The sequence below is a fragment of the Labrus bergylta genome, chromosome 8, assembly GCF_963930695.1.
Source record: "Labrus bergylta chromosome 8, fLabBer1.1, whole genome shotgun sequence".
In the NCBI taxonomy this organism is placed as follows: domain Eukaryota; kingdom Metazoa; phylum Chordata; class Actinopteri; order Labriformes; family Labridae; genus Labrus; species Labrus bergylta.
Window position 1 is genome coordinate 17,665,131 of NC_089202.1, and position 20,469 is coordinate 17,685,599.

At 40.4% G+C, this 20,469-nt stretch overlaps 2 protein-coding genes across 2 annotated transcripts; both read right to left on the reverse strand.

The window, feature by feature from the left end:
• Positions 1 to 1,421: 1,421 nt before the first annotated feature.
• Positions 1,422 to 12,674, reverse strand: akirin1 (akirin 1). The gene is made up of 5 exons (XM_020633562.3): positions 12,276 to 12,674; positions 5,364 to 5,510; positions 3,563 to 3,691; positions 2,052 to 2,123; positions 1,422 to 1,924 (listed from the first exon to the last, which is right to left on the reverse strand). Exons 1-5 carry the CDS (start codon positions 12,478 to 12,480, stop codon positions 1,914 to 1,916), a joined length of 564 nt encoding a protein of 187 aa, XP_020489218.1. The 5' UTR covers positions 12,481 to 12,674; the 3' UTR covers positions 1,422 to 1,913.
• A 700-nt stretch (positions 12,675 to 13,374) lies between these two features.
• On the reverse strand, positions 13,375 to 20,305 carry cnr2 (cannabinoid receptor 2). Its single transcript, XM_020633560.3, has 3 exons — positions 20,192 to 20,305; positions 16,184 to 16,267; positions 13,375 to 16,031 (listed from the first exon to the last, which is right to left on the reverse strand). The coding sequence occupies exons 2-3, from the start codon at positions 16,236 to 16,238 to the stop codon at positions 14,941 to 14,943; spliced, it is 1,146 nt and encodes a 381-aa protein (XP_020489216.1). The 5' UTR covers positions 16,239 to 16,267; positions 20,192 to 20,305; the 3' UTR covers positions 13,375 to 14,940.
• Between the last annotated feature and the right edge of the window lie 164 nt (positions 20,306 to 20,469).

Genomic DNA, 20,469 nt, shown 5'->3' on the forward strand with positions numbered 1-20,469 from the left:
GCAACACTAATATAAACGTGGCAGTACCTGACATGGGCCACCAGGAGGCAATAGAGTCCACAATTAAGAACAATAGAATGGTGTTGTTTTACATCGCAGGTGGAAAGGAAATATGTTTTGCCGTTTATATGAAACCTTCACATTGTTCACAAATTTAATTTATTTCTGGAATTGGACATCATAAATACCTGAGCATGCACATCTTAAACAAGGCTGGGTCCTGTAAGTGGCCAAGTCCCCTCCTAATGGGTTTCAGGACCCGACCAAAGTCAATTTATAGCATCAGCCTCTCCCTCCATCCTACACTCAAATCACCAGCAGTGGACCTTTGACCCCGAAACCGCCGGCTGCAGTCCATTTCCACATAACATAAAGTCTTACCTTTCATGCCACGAGATTAATACACACATCAACATATTCAACTCATACCATACACCCTTCTTAATTCTCTCTTCTCCCTCTCGAGTCCACTTTACAAAAGCACCATCTCTGTCTCTCTTTTCCTTCTTGTATCCTTTTTTTTTTTTTACAAGTATTTCATAATGTTTTTTCTGGTTGAAGTCTATGTCAGTTGATGTCTCCGTTTTTGTCTTTGCTGTCCTCCTACACATTTGCATGATAAAATAAAACAAGTTAATACCTCATCGAACTTATATGCCATAACCATTATCTGACAAATAAAAACACAAAGAAACCACTTCTCTGTGGACCTTCTGATGTGATTATGGTTGCAACAGCTGTTATTCTTCTAGATATAAACTGCATTCTTTTTCTAGATTTATTCTTTTATCTTGAAAAGTCAGAAATGGTACAGTGGTTATCCCTGTCGCCTCACATCGAGAAGGTTCCTGGTTCAAATCCCCGTCGGACAGAAGCCTCTCTGTGGAGTTTGCATGTGTGTGTTCTCTGACTTCCTCCTCACAGTCCAAAGACATGCTGGTTATGTTAATTGGTGACTCTAAAATTGCCCGTAGGTGTGAATGTGAGTGTAGCTGGTTGTCTGTCTCTATACATCAGCCCTGTGATTGACTAGCAAACCATCCAGGGTGTACCCCACCTCTCGCCCTATGGCAGCTGGGATCGCGTCCAGTCCCGATCCCAAATGCGAAGAAAATGGATGGATGGATAAAAGCAACATGGTCAAAGTGATGACTTCAAATTTCTTGTTAAGGGAAAAGAGATGATACATTTTGAAATCATTTGAAGTAGAAAATAAGCTGCTAACAAGGTTTAAAGGCCAATAATGAATTTTCAGTCCGCCTATGATTAAATTAAAATTGAATGTCCCTTAGTTTCTTCAGAATAAAGGAATTTAACACAAACCAAAAAATTATTAAAATAAATAATTAAGCCAACTTTAGCTGCCTCCTACAACATCAATATTACACACACATTTAAAGAAAAAAAGTTCCAAGACAACACATTTTAAACACTGAACTTTATTTTTTTCAAAAGGAAGAAAAATCCACATTCTCAGGTAAAGAGTGAGGAGGGAGGGAGAGAGAGGCGGGGGAAGGGACGGGGAAGGAAAGCGGGACAACGTGAGAAGCGGGAGCCTATAAATACAGCTGCTGGAAGGTTATACAGAAAGATCACTCGAGCCAATAAGCTTTTTTCTACAGCGCCAGCAAGAGATTTGACACAGATCTGCTTTTTGTCAGGATTTCCAGAAAGAGTATATCAACAAGGGAAACGTTTGGGCTTTTATCTTTCAGATTCTTCTAGCTTTTGGCCAGCAGCTATAGTTTCAAAGTAAGAAATTAACATTTGGATTAAAAAGAGGGATAAACCATTGCACCCGACAGTTTGAGACGGAAGGGGGATTGGTAAATAAAATAAAAATCAAGTGGAAGGGGGCCCGAAGAAGAGCAGCCATCTTGTGAGAGGAAGCTGGAAATCTCATCGATGTGAGCTCAGGAGACGTCTGAAACACATGAAATGATTGAGACAGGAGATGAGTTTCACAGCTGGACAGAAACAATAACATCATCATTCAAACTCTTTTCAACTTTATTCATTTAAACACTTCACTGGTAGTTTAAGATACTCACAACTAGCAGGCCTGGCTCCGTATCTTCGCATGATCTGGTCTTGTGTGAATTTCACAAAAGATTCATATTGTTCTGGAACGATAAGAAAAGACACTGATGAGGATACAAATTCAAACACTGGACCGTTGTGGGAAAATGACGTGTTCAAAGAGGCAGCGTTGTAGTACTCGAGTCACAGTCCTTCAACTGGAGCCCTGACTTTCAGGACTCGTGACTTGACCGAGTCGTGCACTGATGACTTTGACTCGAGCATTTACTGCATTTGGTCTTGGGAGATGAAGAGGAGGACTTATTTACTGATAAATACCGTGTTAATGGGTTTCTTTGTTTTTTAATAAAGCCGTAACGATTCATTCAGTTCGAAGTGAAGTTATATAACTATGAATCAGGTTTTAATGTAATTTAAAATTTGTATTAAAAAAATGGGTTGGATGCGTTGGTTTTGCGTTTATTAGACACCTGCAGTGATTCCACGGCAGCAGTCACAATCAGTGTGTCGCCCAAAAAGGGGCGCGGTGCGCATTTGTGCACGATGCACAGAGCTGCAACTTCAGAATTTAAATCTGCAGACAAGCTGACAGGTCTGTTCAGAATCTAAAGTTAAATGAAATGTGTTTTCTACATGTCCAAAAGGTCCCACACAGTTAGTGGAGGTTCACACAGTGGAATAGTTTGGAGTGCAACAGTGGTCATCCTAACACATCCTTGATGGCTCAGACTCGCCTCACACTCGAGGTTTGGTGACTCGACTACATCACGGCGTGGAGGACTGTGCAGGTGTTTCATAAATATTTTTGTCCGCACTGTAACACCTGAACAACATGGAAACTGATAAATCACTTCTCAGCAGTCTAATCACAAATGTGGACGGTTGGCCAGTGAAAACCCCCTTCAGTGTGCTCCTGCTCCCTCACTTTCACTTTTTACAAAATGGAACAGTGCGTCTCTGCACTGCATGTCAGCACCTGTGTCTGATTGGACCCGTTTGTTTGCAATAAGTAAAATAGTTCACTCCTCTAGAGAGGAGCGTGTCTTGTACTTACTGTCTGATGTACGTCGTTTTGGACAGAAGTGACTGCTAAATGAATTGTAGAGTTGTAGTTAAAAGTTTCCATTTTGAGGTTAAAAAGGCAGCTTAGGGTATGAGAGTCAAAACAACAACATACCTTTTGTTGACAAAATCTAAGTAAGTGCAGCGATGCCTCGGCTTCTACATTTAATACAATCTTCACTACTCTTGTTCTCTGCCCATTTAAAGTATTTGACTCTTTAAGCACATTAACTCTGTTTGAGGATGGATGCCAGCACTGCAGACGTTATCAGTTATTATAGAAGAAGACTCTCATACGATTCTTTCTTTGGCTGAATGTTTCTCATTACAGAGACACTTTCACACTTCTAATTTGACAGAAAGCAAGAACCTGCTGGCCAGATGAACAGTGAATGCTGATATCGAAGTCCTGGAGTTTATGGCTTTAATTAATTTGGTTTTATGAAGGGATGGTTATTACCTGCAAGTTTTGTGTTAAGGATCTGTTCGTACTCCTCCCGGATTTTCTCCTCGTGGTCTTTCAGCAGCCTCTCACACAGGTAGCTCACCTGCTTCAGTGTAAACGAGGGCTGGTCCTTCCTTGAGGCACCTGAGGAACACAAAATCAGATCAGTTATGAAAAAAAGAAGCTGAATCACTCAGGTCTCTGGGTGCACTCAAAGGACAGAAATGTCCTCTTTCCACCAAACAGTGCTCAACAAAATGCAAATTTACAGCTTTTCCCCCCTGTCGTCCCTCACCTCTGCCAGCTAACAGGGTCATGCAGCACTAATGTGAGCTCTTTCTGAGACTCCCATGTGTCTCTGTGTCAGTGCTGCAGGAGCCTGCTTTAGCTTACCAAGCAAACTTTGAGGTCCGCTATAAACCGCTTGGGACTAAAATGTTGGTAAATCACAGGCGAGGGTGGCAGAGGGAGGATGAAGGTTTAATGGCCGACTCAGAGATAGAAAGAGGCCGGGTCAGTAACAGCGCAGTCACTTTGATCTATGAGAGGATACTGAAGACAGGGAGATGAGACACAGGGGACTGTGGGCCTGGGGCTTAGATTATAGGCACATCTAAACTGTCAACTACCTATGCAGGACAAATGTGTTGATACAAAAGGATGTGCAAACCTGCAATGTTTGTCAATTTGAATCATACATTGTCATAGTTTTTATGGGCACATATGTGTGAAGAAAAGAAGTCAGAAACAAATCAGCACATCCCATTTCAGAGGCCAGTATTCTTAGCTATATCTGCCCCATGCCAGGGTTAAAGTAAACCACTTAATAATAAATCAATTATATATCTCTTTACTGCCATTGTGAAAATATGAATAAAGAAAGGTTATCATTGTTTACACTCGCAAGACGTCTGATGCAAGCACCAAAAATTCCCTTGCAATTGTTTTTTTTCCTGGTGGCTCAATATTCCATCTTTATGACATGTGGATTTATTAACTTGTTTACAGTGAAGAGATTGCATCTTCTCTTAATTTGTGAGATCTGCACACTATCGCTGCAAATGTAAATTACTCTGTGACACTTTGGCTCGCCATAAAAGTTTGATTTGTAACGCTTTCAGATAAAAACCTGAGCATGAGAAAAATTACGGCTTATCAGGAGCGCCATCTGAAACTAATTAATTACACTGAACAGTATTATGACAAAATGATAATATAGTCAAGTTTCAGAAGAATAGGCTGAACTTGTGTTATGATACATCATCTTAACGGGAGAGGCCGGGTGAGAATTCCAGCACGCCAAGCCAAAGAGCTTTTGGTCAGGCCCTGCATAATCAACAACCTTTTCATTCCTGTTGAGGTTGGGAGACTGCGAAGAATGAAAATCTGGAATACAAAAGATATGAATCTGTTTTATTGTGGTTTTGATGTCTGAGGTAGTGGAATATTCAATGTTTGTGACTGATGGGAACAGAACAGAGCAGACTTTATTGATTAACTGTGGAGGCAGAAGTGGTTACCTGCAGAAGTAAACAATGATCCTACATTCAAAAAAACAAAAAAAACATGCTTTGTTCCTCTGCTCTAAATAGAAAAAATGATTCTACAACAGTCAGACCTAGATAAATGTACCCTGTCCTTACAGAGAGCAAACATGCCAAGCATGTGGTTCATATTGGGGAAAACATCCATAACCTCACTCCAATGCTGCCATGCTGTTCCCATTAGATCTGTGCATGACCAGAGGACATGGCCTCTGGGGTAAAATATGTAAACAGCCATTCATGTGTGCTTGGCCAACAGTAAATTCTCCTACCTGGTGGGGAGCTGGGGGCGTTGAGGGAGGAGCTGGGGCTGGGGGCATCACTGGAGCTACAGGCCTCGGTCTGGTTGAAGGCCCCCTCCAACTGTCGCCGCCTCTGGATCCGGCTGTACTCCTGACGCAGGTTCTGGAAGATTTGCTCTGTAGGGAGAAAACAGACACAGGAAGAAATAACGGTTAAAACCAGGACAGAGAACGACAAAAAAACAAAGCAAAATGCATCGTCAAAACACATCTGAATATTGTTTTTGTCACTTTGTTTAAAAAAAAAAGTGTCTCATCCAACAAACGTCATAGTTTTGCAAAGTATCACATGCTTAAGTATTCATTTCAATAATACAAAGGCCACATTAATCTACCCAGGAATAGTTTCCCAAGAAGTGTCCTTGTTCACTATTCAATGTGTAAAACAGTGGTTGATGACTGAAATGGAAACAACCAGTATTCTCATTAATGTGTGTTATTAAAAATACTACACCCACCACAATCACATTCATACAATGTTGAACATTATCCCAACATAACCAGGGACTATTAGAGGAAGGCATAATCAGCAAGCGTTATTAAAACGAAGAACAGCTGTGCTCACATCCTGTGTCGTCTCTCACGCGACTTTAAAAAAAAGAAAAAAAGAAAAAAAAAAGAACGAAGAGCGAAAAAAAAACACACACATTCAAAGAAAGGAAGTGAAGGTGTTAAAGACAGAAAGTACCAAACTAGAAGCTATGACGACACACAAACACACAGCTGACTTGTTCACATCTTCTGGTCTTGTTGATGTATCAACTACATCCTTTCAAACACTTTCATTTCGTCTGCATCATGCCAAACTACAGCTGGTGACATAGCTTCAATGGCTGTAAAATAAACCTTCTAAAAAGATTCCTAATTCTACAAAGATTTGTTAGGGGGTTGGACTAAATCATGGTGTTTTATTGGCTTTGCTTCGTAAACTGATCTGTGTAATACATCACTGCCACGCAGACGTTATCAAAACAGGACATTTCTTGTCTGCCTGTATTATTCAGCAGCTTTTAGTCTGACTCTGCACCACTAATGGAGTTAGGGACAGCTACAGGCGACTTACAAACTGATATGTACAGCACTGATAGATCTAATTCACATGATAATCACCCATTTCACGCAGTTTTTCTTAAAGATAAAAGAGTAGGTCATAAAGATTACTCAGACTAACATGTATGATGTTAATAGAAGTTTTGTTTTAATGTTGTGGTGATACTGTACCTGAAACTAAGCGTCTTATAAAAGTTGCAATATAAAAAAGATCAATATGATTGGTTTATTATTGTGTATTCTGGGACATGACTATGGATCATTTTCCTGCATTTCAAGCACTAACCTACCAAAGCTGTAAATAAAGACAGAAAGCAAGGCAGATACTGACCTACGAAGTCCACATTTTAAACACTACATGGTGTTTGTATGGCGGGGGCAGCGCACTGGGCATTTTTAGTTCTTTGCACAATTGAACGTTACCTTTACCTGATATTGCCTGTGATAACATAACAGTTTTTTTTATTTCACCTTAGGGGTGCATGTGCATCTGAGTCAACGTTGACTTCTCCTTTTCATAACCTGTCATTTTCCTCTTTGGCTCACAGAAGAAACACATTTTTGTAAGCAGATGAATCACAAATTTCAAAAATAGCATTAGCCGGAGCTTCAACTTGGAACAAGTATGGATTTCAATGAAATAAAAAAGCTGATGCAGGCAAACTAGGAGCACAGGTATATGGTCAATAAAATGTGTTTACTGCACAGTGATATCCCCTTGAGATCTCCAATGTCTCCTCGTTAGGAAGAACCCTTTGCTGCCCTGCTGTGCAGTGTCGACACAGCTTAAACACGGGTAACAGCCAACACACATATATCCAATTATAAGGTCAAAGTTCAAACGAGTCCTGGGAAAAACACGAGAAAAACATCATGGCCTCAACCAGTGCTGATAACCTAACGCAGGAGAGGGACTTTATCGTCCTCTTTACATTCTGTACGTATGCCTTCTCTATCTGGGGAGTCGTTCCTATTTATCTTGGGTGGGGAGGAAGTGAGAGGACATGTTGAAGTCACTTCAGCCTGCTCACCAGTAAGCTTGTTTGTAGAGAAAATCCTGCTTTCCTCATCATCCAGAGCCATTTTAAGAAAGCCGTGTTACATGTGGCCTAGAGCTGGGAAGTAAATCTTTCTGACGAATGAATTTAAATGCACTGTTCTGTTTAAAAAATGAAAATCAATCTTAACTTTGACTTGTGGAATAACAGTACAGGTCTGCTTCTCTGAACTCCCAAAGTTCTTAGTTAGAGGAGCATTCTGCTAAAACAAAAGGTAGAATGTCATCATAAAAAAAGGAATCAATTCTCCACGGGTGTTTGGATGTGGTTAGATTTCGCAGCATCTGACCTGGAGCGAAGAACTGTCTGCGTCAGGTTTGTATGGAAGGTATCGGGTAGCATCTAAAGCAGAGGCAGACTGAGAAATGTTCAGCTGCACAAAGAGTACAGAACAAAACGAAAAGCATGTAAGTGGGAAGCTTCACTTATCAAAATCTTATATGATGTGAAAAATCTAAAACAAATGTTCAGTCAGCCTAATCTAACCTCTGTTTAGCTACGACTGGGCTGTTCACTCATGATAAGGTCACGGCCCACGTCACTTCAGAAATTGAAATCCACACAAAGAGGCTGAAACATGGATTGAAACTATTCCTTTCCAACCATTTTTCAAGATTTAAATGGTCAATTACATTATTTATCAATTCATAACAAATACTCCCAGGTTTCAGTCACTCTAGAGTGGAAATTTGCTGTTGTCATGTACTTGTAATATTTGGTGTTTGTAATGTAAAAAGAACAACAACCAATTGGAAAATGTCAACTTCCTTTTCTCGGAATGTGCAGTGGCCATTTTACGCTTTATTCCAACTTTATACATACCGTACTGCACACCGAATTACAATAATTAGTAGAGCACTTTCAGCCTCAACTACATACACCAATATTTAAATGGCCGTGTGTTGAGAGAAGATTTTTATAATAAATTGAGAAACAAAGAAAGTAGATTGTCTTAGCCATGGTCCTAAATCAGTGAATTGATAGGGCAGCATTTTAGACAAAGCTCAAACAACACAGGTAAATTTGATGTGTGATCCCAATATTTAATTATCATAACGTCAAAGAGATTACAACAGGTTGAAGTTCATTTTGATAAACATATAAACCAGCAGGACTGAGTACTTTTTCATTGCAAGTAGGCCCATGATAACAGCGTGCATCTCTTAGATCAGAGAACAAAGAGCAGCACAGTGTCAGGGCCCTGTCTCTCTCACTGTGCCTCCAAAACATCCTTAAGACAAAATCCAGCAACTGTCAAACAGCCAGACTGGGACAAGGACTCAGGGCAGGGACTGTCCAACCACACACCAGATGAAACACACATTTTTGAATTAGGCTAGATCCCATTAGACAGAAGTCCTTCCGTTTTCCCTTGTTGATTATTCCAATCTTAGAGTTTCAAATATTAGTTTTTAGGTGTGTGTGTGTGTGTGTGTGTGTGTGTGTGTGTGTGTGTGTGTGTGTGTAGGAGACCCAGTGTCTGTCTTCACCACCATTTTGTGTTCTTAGTTATTTTCTTTGTAGGGCTTGGGTGGGGTAGCAGCTCTACCAACCTCAGTTACCAATTTCCTGGGGGAAACCCTGTAGTAGACACAGGAAGTCAACATGATGGTTGAACCAACAGACAGAGCAGAAGAGAGCAAAGTACTGTCTCTAGAGAGAACTGAAAGAAAAACCAACTTTACCTGGTGCTACAACTACTTTGGTGCAATCCCATCATGTAGTGTTTCTGGATAAACTTACATGTCTTTGATACTTTTTAAAATGTTAAACTGTAAGTGCATTCAGAACCAAAACAAAGTTCAATTCTAAATCAAGATAGTGGAAAAAAAAAAAAAATGTTGACATTTATGTTGGACAGTAAATGTGACAGACGAGTGAAAACCCTCTCCTGCTGCCCATCACTTCCAGCTCTGCCAACTACAAGTGGCTCAACGGTGGGTGTTGCTTGGCAACAATGACCCCTGCCACAAATAGGCCAAGCAATCAATCACAGACTTCCGGGAGCCAGGGGGAAACAGTGGAGAAAGCCTTGGCTAAAAGGCTTAAGCACAGGCAGAATAGTGAATACGAAAGGGAGATTGGCTGGATAGATTGGACATGGTGGTGCAGAGAAAACAACGCTGAGTCATTACATTTCACCCTCCACTGATTGTGTGATTGTGTGTGTGTGTGTGTGTGTGTGTGTGTGGGGGGGGGGGGGGGGGTGTTGGTGGGTTTCACATGTTCAAACTGCCAGGAAGTAGTCAGTGATTTATTATGGGTAAGTTTTGCATTATGTGCAAGTTCAACATTGGACATTGCAGAACCAGACCACTTGTGGACACCTGATGAGTCTTTTGCTGAATCAAACAAGCCACTTTCATGTATTACCATGTGGACTTTTTAACTGTGGCTTAAGTTTACTATCAACTATTGGAGCCTGTGGAATCAGAGCCACCAAAAACAAAAATCAGTACACGATCCTAAACCACTGACTGCAATTCATGGATAATACAGTTCATGTCCTGCTATAGATCATGCATAATGTGCAACTTTACTGTAATATCTGTGAACTGTCTACAAATTAAGCAAAATAAGACAACTGATTTGAGCATCAAGCGGTGTAGTATTCAAATATTGTAAAAGAAAGCGCACTTGGCAGAAATAAGTTGGTCTTGTACGTCTCAATAGTGCTATGTGATTCCATTTTTTTCACATTCTAAATTCATTACTTCTGTCAACAAGCGCTTCCTGGCGAGGCAGCAGATTTCTCAGGGCCAAATCTGTTTACCTGACAAAAGCCTCATCTGTCAACCAGGAGAACATTATCGAAATACCAGCCCAGACTGGCATCACAAAAAAAGATTGATTGATCCTATTTATATTATGAAATAACCCAAATATGCCTGGGCAGTGGACACCGTAGGATCCCTGTGTCTTTCCTGCACATCCAAACTTGCTCCACATTAGCAAACCTGACTAGCTGGAAAACCTGTGTGGGTAGAGATGGGTGGGAGGGATGACAGCTGACCTTTCGCTAAATACAAAACTGCTTTCACTTGGAAAACCACAGAAGAAGGGCAGGCTTGCAGCACTAGTCCCATGAGGGGCCTCTTACTGGCTTAAGGTGAGTATAATACTTGGTATCTGGGCCTCATGTCTGCAGCAGACAAATGTGCATTACTTGCAGATTTACTTGCAGCTGCTGTGCAGTAATTCAACGAGACAGACAGACTCCTGAAGAAATGGAATGTACAGGAGGCATTTCGATTTTTAACTAAGTTTACGGTAAACCAGACTACATAACCCAGAAAAAAAATCCTATTTATACATTTTCTGTATTAACATATACATGTAGCTGAGCTATAAACACTATTCTGCAAGGATACATATTAAGCAATCTAATACACTCATTTTGTGTTGAGCAAAAACAGGGACAATTAAGTCTTAACCTTTAGGAAAACGGAAATGCAAGGAACTTCCCTTAGCCTTCTGAGAAACAATGTGCTCCTTAAATCACTGCTAGACGTCAGCTTCAGTAGAACACAGACCTCATCAGAGTGTGAAGTATCACACACTGTTCATCAGAGGCAGACATAAGACATTTCGCAGGATGCCAGCTGTGACGCCATCTCCATCATCATGAACATCTGTGTGTGCATTTGTGTGCTTGAATTCCTTCAACAAACCTTTCCTGACCCTCTATAGGAGCCATTGAGTTTTGGTTTTTTTCTTGCTGTGCAAAAAAAAAAAAAAAAAAGCCATCTGACTTTATAAAGTGCAGTATGTGTTTAAAAAAAAGAAAAGAAAAAAAAAGGGCTGCCATCATTCTGCCTAATATAGTGACTGGCACATACATTAAGCTTTACTGGATCACAGTTGAGGCATCTAGGTAATTATCTAGGGGGTACTAATGCACCCAACACCCGTCCATCGCTCACAGAGGCGCTGTACAAGCCAAAAAGGGAGAGAAACAGAATACAGACATAAAGGAAATGAACAATGCCCTGCAGGCCTGAAGAGGAAAAGAAATGGCTGTGGCACATAGTGGTAACCCCCCACCTCAATGCAAGACAATTGTGGGCACTAAAGCTAAGGAGCATTGCCCAGGCAGCTCCTACTTAACAGCCTGCCATGATGTGCATGCTGCTCTGAAGCCATTTGTCTCTACAGTAGAGCCAAAGTCTTTGATTTGGCACCCAGGTGTTAAATGTATGAGCATGTCCTTTCATGTAATCACAAATAGTGTTTCTTTGAACGCAGGAGCATGCCCAAAAAAACGCAGTAATAATCCGTTCAAACGCTGGACAGTGTGCAGGGGGGAAAGCTGATGATGAGGTTAATCAAAATGCTTAGTCTACTATGCTAGAAATAGTGTAATTTATCTACATCGATAACTGTGGGCATGATTATGTTCATGGTAAAAATCTGAATCAGTAACTGTGAGCTTACCAAACCAACCATGCAACAATACAATGAGCTAGCAAATATCTACACAGAAACTTTTACTTTTTAAAAAAAAGAAGAAAAAAAAAGTGTATTTGTTATGATTTCTTTAAAAAAAAGAAAAGAAAGTAAAACATTGTCGGTAACTTAGCGACGACATTCTCTTTCGTGGAGTTAGCTTAGCCACGCTAGCATTGCCGTTTAGCCTCCAACCCCCATTCTTGATTCTCCCAACTAGCTAGCTATCCACTCCACCCAAACCCCCCTCCCCCATGACACCCACCCTGAAACGCAGGAGAGAAAAGAAAGAAAAAAAAAAAACGTCAACTACGGTTTAATTTCATACCTGGTGTGAGCCTGTGTTCGCCTCCTATCGCCGGGGGAGACATCGAGTGCGCTGGGCTGTCGACCGGGGGACGGAGGTTGCATCTCTGCGGGGACGGAGTGCTGGGAGTCCCCGGTAGTGGAGTGCACCTTCTCCGCTTGGGAGACTGAGGACTGAGGAGGGCCTCAAACTCCATCGACCGCTTTAACGTAGCTCCACAAGCCATGTTGGCTAAAGAAAAAGGGGGTAAAAGTAAGATTGAGGGGAAACACGACCCACACACACACCAAAAAGACTATAGGGAGGGGGGGGAGTAAGCTCCGGTGGGTTGTTACGTTCACCGTTCCCGTAATTTCTTGAGCCTTTCTTTCGTCTCCACAACAACGGATCTTCTTCTCTGAGTAGGAAGCCAAATGCCGAGCCTGCCTGCTGAATTTTTAAAACGTCACAATGGACTGTTCCACTATTTGAGCTCACAGAGGGGGCGGACTCAAATACTTACAACATTTTTCTTTGTATATCTCAGAGTTTGAATCATAAATTGTTATCAACATTTACTGTTTAAACCAATAATATACATGTTTAAAGAATACAAATGGATATTTGTTGATACTTAGCCTTTTTTTACCGTTACGATTTCCGGATTCGTAACCCTACACTTGTCGTTGATTGCTTTTCCGATGAACTCAAATTGAAGGTTCACGAGACGTCTGGCAGGCAGCAGTGGTGGTCAGGTAAAAAAAATAAAAAAAATAAAAAATGAGATTAAAAATGAAATCCAGAGTCACAATCTCCTTCAGTGGGAATCATATTTAACAGATGTCTGGAAACAGCATATCAGTTTCTTTCACGTTGACTTGGCAGATTAAACATAAACTTTGTATATCATTGATGGACACGTCTACATGCCTTTGTGCCTGAATGGTGATAATGACCTGATATTAGACATGGGCTTCTTAGGAGAGCTTGACCAAACTATACACTGTTTCTGTTGACATGCATATTTACTTATCCCAGACGTTTTATGGGGCTCCCATGACTGCTTACACAGTATGACAGATGAACAAGATTCACTTTGGAATTTACTCTTAAGTAATCATATAAAAAGTCGACACACAGAAATGGTCAAGTAGTTTCTTTAATCAGTGGATACAGTGATTTCAATGTGTTCCTATCCAATGATTTAAGATCGCTAAGCATCATAGGACTTGTGTGATTCTCTATTTTGATACCGTATAGGCTTATATGACTCTAATTCCTTTTTTAGTCTGCGCTTTAACTGCAGCTGCTTGCTGTCACAATTTCAAAGAATGTTCCAGGGCCTGTGTTCGTTCTCCTCCTTGCATCATTTGTCCCATCTACTTCTGCACACACTGCTTGGATTCATGTGGTGAACACATAGGGGGAACATTGTGTGACGCCTCCCCGTGCATGGAGCTTTTGTGGAGTCCTGGCATTCATGTGCAGATAGAATAGGGATCTCACAGTGTCCTCTGTGTTCATGCACACGCAGAGACAAATATACTTTGAACATGAACAAGTAGGAAAAACAATAAATCTACCTTTCTACTATGACACGACCCACAAAAGTTATGTCAGCAGTTCAGTTCACAGGACAGGGTTTGTCATAGGAGTGAGAGAGCTAAAGTGCTTTCATGGGGGCAGAGAGGTCAAAGGTTAGGGGTTGGCTGGTCACTTGACATTATGTCACTTTAAAAAGAGGGTTCCGCTGGACTTTTTGCAGAATTATACAGATGAGAAGCTGTATCTCCATTTAAGTATGTAACCTGTGTATAGTTATTCTGGAATATTGATATCACACTATAATTATTTTCCTTTTTTTTTTTCTTTTTTTTTTTACAAATAAATAATTGTGTCATTAAGACAAAACAACTTCTAGGATAAAGGGATGTTCTGATATAATTTATTCATTTGCAATACCAATTCCGATACAAAGTCTATTCCTAGTGGGTTAAGAGATTTTAAAAAACATAGGCCTACATAAAATCACTGAAAAAAACACTGCTATTGCTGACATATGGCTATAGCTTTGACTAACCTTACATCCTCAGCACCAAACTTTTGTTCTTTTTTACTGTAATATAATTTTTTCCCCCAGGATTATTATTTTTACTCATGCCTTTTTTGGCTAGGAAAGCTATAGTCGGTAGGAAACGTGGGGACAGAGAGTGGGGGGTGACATGCACCAAACAGCGTCACCTTTTGGATTCGGAAACGGCAGCCAAGGCAACCAGATCTGTAACCTCTGCACCTTACCTAACGACTGAGCTATTCCAGAGTCCTGGTTATATGATCATTTACCTGAAATGTGTTGATTTTAGGGGCTTCTTGGTGGTTCACTGAGTGGTATATGACCAGCTAATCTGTGATCAGTACTATACTGATATCATAACAAGGCTACTGAAGTAAATGTTTGATCCTTACAAGCTGTCTTTTTGGTGCATTTGTAATTGCAAACAAACATGTTCCAACATTGTTTAGATGTTTGCTTCCCTTGTATGTTAGTAATGTTGTTAAGTTTGATCATTTTGATGTCAGTAGCTTCTACTACATTTGGCAAGCCAGTATTTTCCAGCTTTCCAGTATTTTTTATTGTAGATCTTATTTGATGTTCTGGATGATGTCTGTCTGATCACCTCACACACCTATCTATCTGTACAGGAAGTCATTTTGTGTTGTCCGGTTGCTGATTGTTTACCATCTCTGAGATTGAGCTAAGTCTGTTAGATCTGTTCCTGGGTGTCCCGTCCTCAGTGCAGACAGTACAGTTGTTGTCTTCTGCAGAGGCTAATCCTGGGGTTAGGTTCTCTGATGACTTTTTACACCTCCCGATCTCATACAGCCTCTGTAGCAACTGCAGTAAAGCAACTCTTAGCTCTCGACAGCGCAGTGCATACAGCAGTGGGTTGACTGCAGAGTTGACCAGGCAGAGGGTGCTGCAGAAAGCGAAGGCCCGCTGTTGGTTGTGGGTGAGGGACATGGAGACATCAGCTAACATAAAGGAGAGCGCAGGAAGCCAGCAGCCCACAAGGATGAGGAGAATTAGGCCAAAGGTCCGTGCTAACCGAATATCCATCCTCATGCGGGCATGGCCAGTCGCTGCTGCTACCTGGATGTTGGTCATGGAGGACTCATGGCGGTGTGCAGTCCACAGGATGAGAGCATAAGCCACCAAAATGAGAGCCAGGAGCACCAGGATGAAGCTGGTCCAGCAGGCCAGATAGCCCTGGTTGATGTAGGGAAAGAGGTGTGAGCATCGTGGAGAAAGCCTTTTGGGACACCTCCATCCCATCAGAGGCAGGAAGGACATGAAGATGGTGGCGCTCCAGAGGACCAGCAGGCTCCGCACCGCTCGCCGGCGGGTCACCAGCACCTTATAGCTAGAGGCCTGGTGGATACAGAGGTATCGGTCCAGAGCAGTCAGAAGAAGACTTCCCACAGAGCTGCTGAAGGCCATAGTGACTCCGCCTAGTTTAAAGAGATAGGCGGTGGGGCCATCACTGTGATAGAAGAGATGGAAGTCCAGGAAGCTGGTGGTGAAGAAGCAGCTGGCGAAGACGTCTGCCAGAGCGAGGCTGGCGATGAAAATAAATGAAGGCCGCTGTCGCAGGGTGGCTGTGGCTGCAATCACGACCAACACCAGAGCGTTTTCCAACAGGGTGATAGGACCCGCCAGGAAACAGATGGAGCCAATGGCTGTTTTCTCCAGCTGCGTGAGGACCATGTAGCAAGTCAGATTCTCACAAGACCCGTGATCTGAGAGAAAAACAGGCATTTACAGTATATACATATCAGTACAGGTTTTGGTGGCCAACAGTCAAGCCTAAATTTCTGTTACAAAAACAATCTAATTTTTTTAAAGAAATACAAATATTTTGCAGGGCAGTGATATAATTCAGGCTGTATACCTGATAGTGATGAGTCGGTGGGTCCTAAAGATGTGTGCACCTCCAAGTCCTCCATTGTAACTGCTACTGTTTGCGCAAATGCCACTGTAGATTGAATTTAGGATATGAAGTTAGTAATTTAAATGCTTGAAAATGACCTTTGGAGTATTACAAATGATGAATGTTTATGTAGAAAATAACATTTAAATAAGTTTAACTTATTTAAACCTTTGAGTCACAGTATCTTGCATTTTACCTGTATAACCTTGATTCACTGGCACATACACATAATCACAGTCGACCTTAAAGAGGACATATTAAAACTTATAATAAACATCTGTGCTGTGCTTTGGTCAAAATATAACATGAATCAAGCACCAGAGGAGGTTTGTGACGCTGTATAAACCAGTTCTCTCAGAACGCTCTGTTTTGGTGTGCCTGTCTCTTTAAATGCAATGAGCCCCTCCTGAGTTTTCCCGGTAGACATCACTCCTTTGCTAGCGAGAATAGAAAAAGCGGACCTGTGCAAAAGTTTTGTTCTAGGCTGGGGGTGGAGTCCATGGGTGGAGATATCAGGGGAGGGGATTGTATTTACCAGAATCCCACTGTGACGTCACAATGAGAGCAAATTTGAAACGGAGCATTTTCCTCTGTGTTTTAAGACTTGTACAGACCACAAACAAATGATCGGATGGGTATATTTTACATTTTGAGGGTCAGTAGACACTCAGGTTAAACAAGTATATGTCCAGAAACACTGTAAAAGTGGAATTTTCATAATATGTCCCCTTTAAGTGAATGTTGGATGAAATATGTAATCAAAATGAAGTTCTGTGTTTATTAAGGGATGGGCATTTTCATTCATTTTAATATTGGAGTGATTTCACTTTATCAATGAAAAGCTGCGCTATTCGTGAAGTGTTATTTGAATAATGACGTCAAAGAGTACCCTAGTACTCGAATAATCTACCCATCCCTAGTTTCAATTGTACCAATAATTCATTATACCTGAGACTGTTTAGCTGATGCTTGAATAACCTGGCAAGGTAACTTTTAGTGTAAATGTACTGCATCTTTACATTTCTCCAGCTTACATTGATGTATGACCAAAAAAAATCCATGTACAAAACAAACAAATATATATACATACATGTTAGAGCGTTACACAGTTTGTGAGATAATGTTACATCAACGTGTTAATATGTAATAACTTGTTTGATAACAAAGCTTCAACTTGAGTTGTTTTTTTTTGCTTTTTTTTTTACATTAAGTGGAGGACAGAGCCAACTTCCTGTGGAGAAACACATAAAACACAAAAAGGTGATCTCTCTTTGTCAATATTGAACCTGGAGCTTAAAGTGAACATTAACATTTGTGAGTCAAGACAGAAAATCATTTAGAGGCCACAGCAAACAGACAATGATCATTACAGTATCTGCTGATGATGCTCATAATGAAGTGACAGTTACAAGGAACCTGCGGACAGAAAATGATAAACCAATCCGTACTCCAGGAACTAGGACCCAATGTTTTATCCTACAGCTCTTTTTTTCTCTTCTCAACAAACATTTATTACCACTAGAGCAATAGTTATATTACAGGTAGCATGATTCTTAAATTCCTTTGATTTCATTTACATTACGATGTAATCCATACACTGTAGTTTTAGCTGAAACACAATAACTGTTTGACCAGAGCTTTTTGAACATGAATGTCAGGTTGTGTTGAAGCCAGAAACTGGCGTCTTACATGTTAAGATGAACGGGTTATGATTCAATAGACTGTATTATTCTGCAGTATCATATGGAAGATAGATGTGATTTGGTTGACCAACAGGGGACCCCATGTACAGCCTGTGCACCCCGTCATGCTGGGCGAACCTGAGGAGGCTACAGACGAGGCATGTTGTTCACTCACAGTGAAGTGACAGTACACAAACTTTACACAGAAAAGTCATTTTCAGTGTGCACGGATTATTGATTTATTTGTTCATATGTGATTTGGTTTTCTTTAATTTTATGAATCTTATTTTATAAAGACCACACCAATATTTGAATTAAACTTTTATTGTATTCAGAACAATGGGATCTGTATCACGTCAACAATATTTATAAGACTTGTCCAACACTATATTCTATGATTGCATAGATATAATGTGTGCACATGAGAGATTACCTTTATGATTTACAAGAGATTCACAGATCCACTTTTTTCCAGATCCAATCAGATTTTGAAACATATGTACAGATACCGATACTCTGATATTTTACTATCATAACTAATAATATTATTGTTGTTGTTGGTGTATTATGTGTAAGGCTGCACAAAGCTGTAGTAAACCTGGCATTGCATTGCATTGTACTGGCTTCGCATACGAACAGGAAGCAGCAACAGCGGTCAGGTTTTTCTCTTTTGAACTGAAGTGTAAGAATTGTACTTCTGATCATATAGCAGGCACTGCTCCAGCTTGTCTGAACGTCGTCATGGAGACGATTTGTGGACACTTTACAGTTCAGTCTGAATGTCTTCAAAGTGAGACTGTGCGAGTTGAGAATGTATAAAGTACACGATGATCTTTCTTGATCTGTGACTAGATCGGTGCGGTCAGTCCGATATCCGATATGTTATTTATGTCAATATGGGACCTGATACCGATATTAGATCGGATCTGTCCCATCTCTAATATGAATGGAACGTCTAGAGATATAGCCTAAAGAAAATTAAATGGTGCTGTTGTCTTTGTACTATTTGCATGTTTTTTTCCAGTGAAACTTGAACTATTGTCTTTAACACTTCTTATTTGCTTTTAATTAACTTTGAATAAGTATTTAATTCACATTTTATTGACTTTTGCGGTCACTTAACTTTGTGTGCATTCCATTGCCATGTTGGCCTATCATCATATTAAACAGAATTGAGACTGCCCCCTACTGGAACTACAGGCGACTGCAGTTTTGACAAAACATCAAATCTGATCTGTGTGTGAAGGTCACCACAGAGATGAACAATCCATTTTAAACAATCTCTGTTGATTGAATCACCTGTAAGCAATCAATAGATTAAACTCAGTGTGATGAGAAAGGATTTGATTGAAGTAAATAACGCTGTGATGAAGGGGAGTGGCCACTTATTATAACTGCTTAAATACAAACAAATACTACATTTTACGAGCAGAATGCATGACATAAGTGTATAACGGTACATTGAGGACTTTTAAAAAAATTATTTCAGCTGGAATACATTGTGTTAATCAATTCAAATAGTAAAACTGTATCAAGGAATGTAGAAGGCTTATATAGGACACAGTGTGAGTGATTACAATCCTCATGAGTGCACTTAAGGGAACATTTTCGCTCATTCAGGTCACTTTGCCCTTCACTCCCTTTATTCTCTTTCCACTGTTTGCTTTTTCAGTCCATCACAAATATGACACCACCTTATGAAATATAAAATATATATATATTATATATATACGAGCAGAAGTAAATTGCTTTACAGTAAGCCATCTCTTGACTCGAGGGACAATATTTCTCAATCTGACAGTGGGCCATATGGGCACATGCACAGTGGATATTACAGCACCTCAGGCTTCTTCTACCTCGTGGTAAAAAAAAAAAATGAAGAAACTTGATTGACAGCACAGAAAGCTGTGTTTTGACTCTAAAGCAAGAGTCACTCATAAAAAAAGGACTGTATTTTCAATAAATCATAAGTATCACCAACAAAGGCTATAAAGATACAGAATAGACAGTATATGAAGATGATGTCTGGTTTAGTCACATCATGCCATTGAAATATAATGTGGCAATAATCTCTTGAGTCACTATTGCACTATCACGTCCTTGTTTCAAAATTATCTTTAGCACTTTTAGCTAGAAGAGCACGAAAAGACCACATAAAGCTTCTTAAAACAATCCAAATCAATGAATAAAAAAAGATAGCAGTATGCATATAAATAAAGAAACACTGACTTTTAATAGTCAGCCACTGTATTTTAAATCTATAATGAAATCACTTTTGAAGTCTTACCTTTTCTCCCTTTGAGCTTGTTTTTCTTGTTAGTTCCTCTCTCAGAAGCAGAAACGACCACAGAAAGACCGCACAGACCTTTCAGACTAGACTGTAGGCAAAGTGCGCATGTGAGGTAAGAAGATAAGGGGGGAGTGAGAGAGAGAGAGAGATAGAGAGAGAGAGAAACCGAGGGAGAGGATAAAAGAGCACAAATGATGTCGTTTTAATTACAGCTGGCAGTCTGTGATGAAACTAAAATCATAGCAGTAGAGTTCATTTGATGAAATGATGATAAA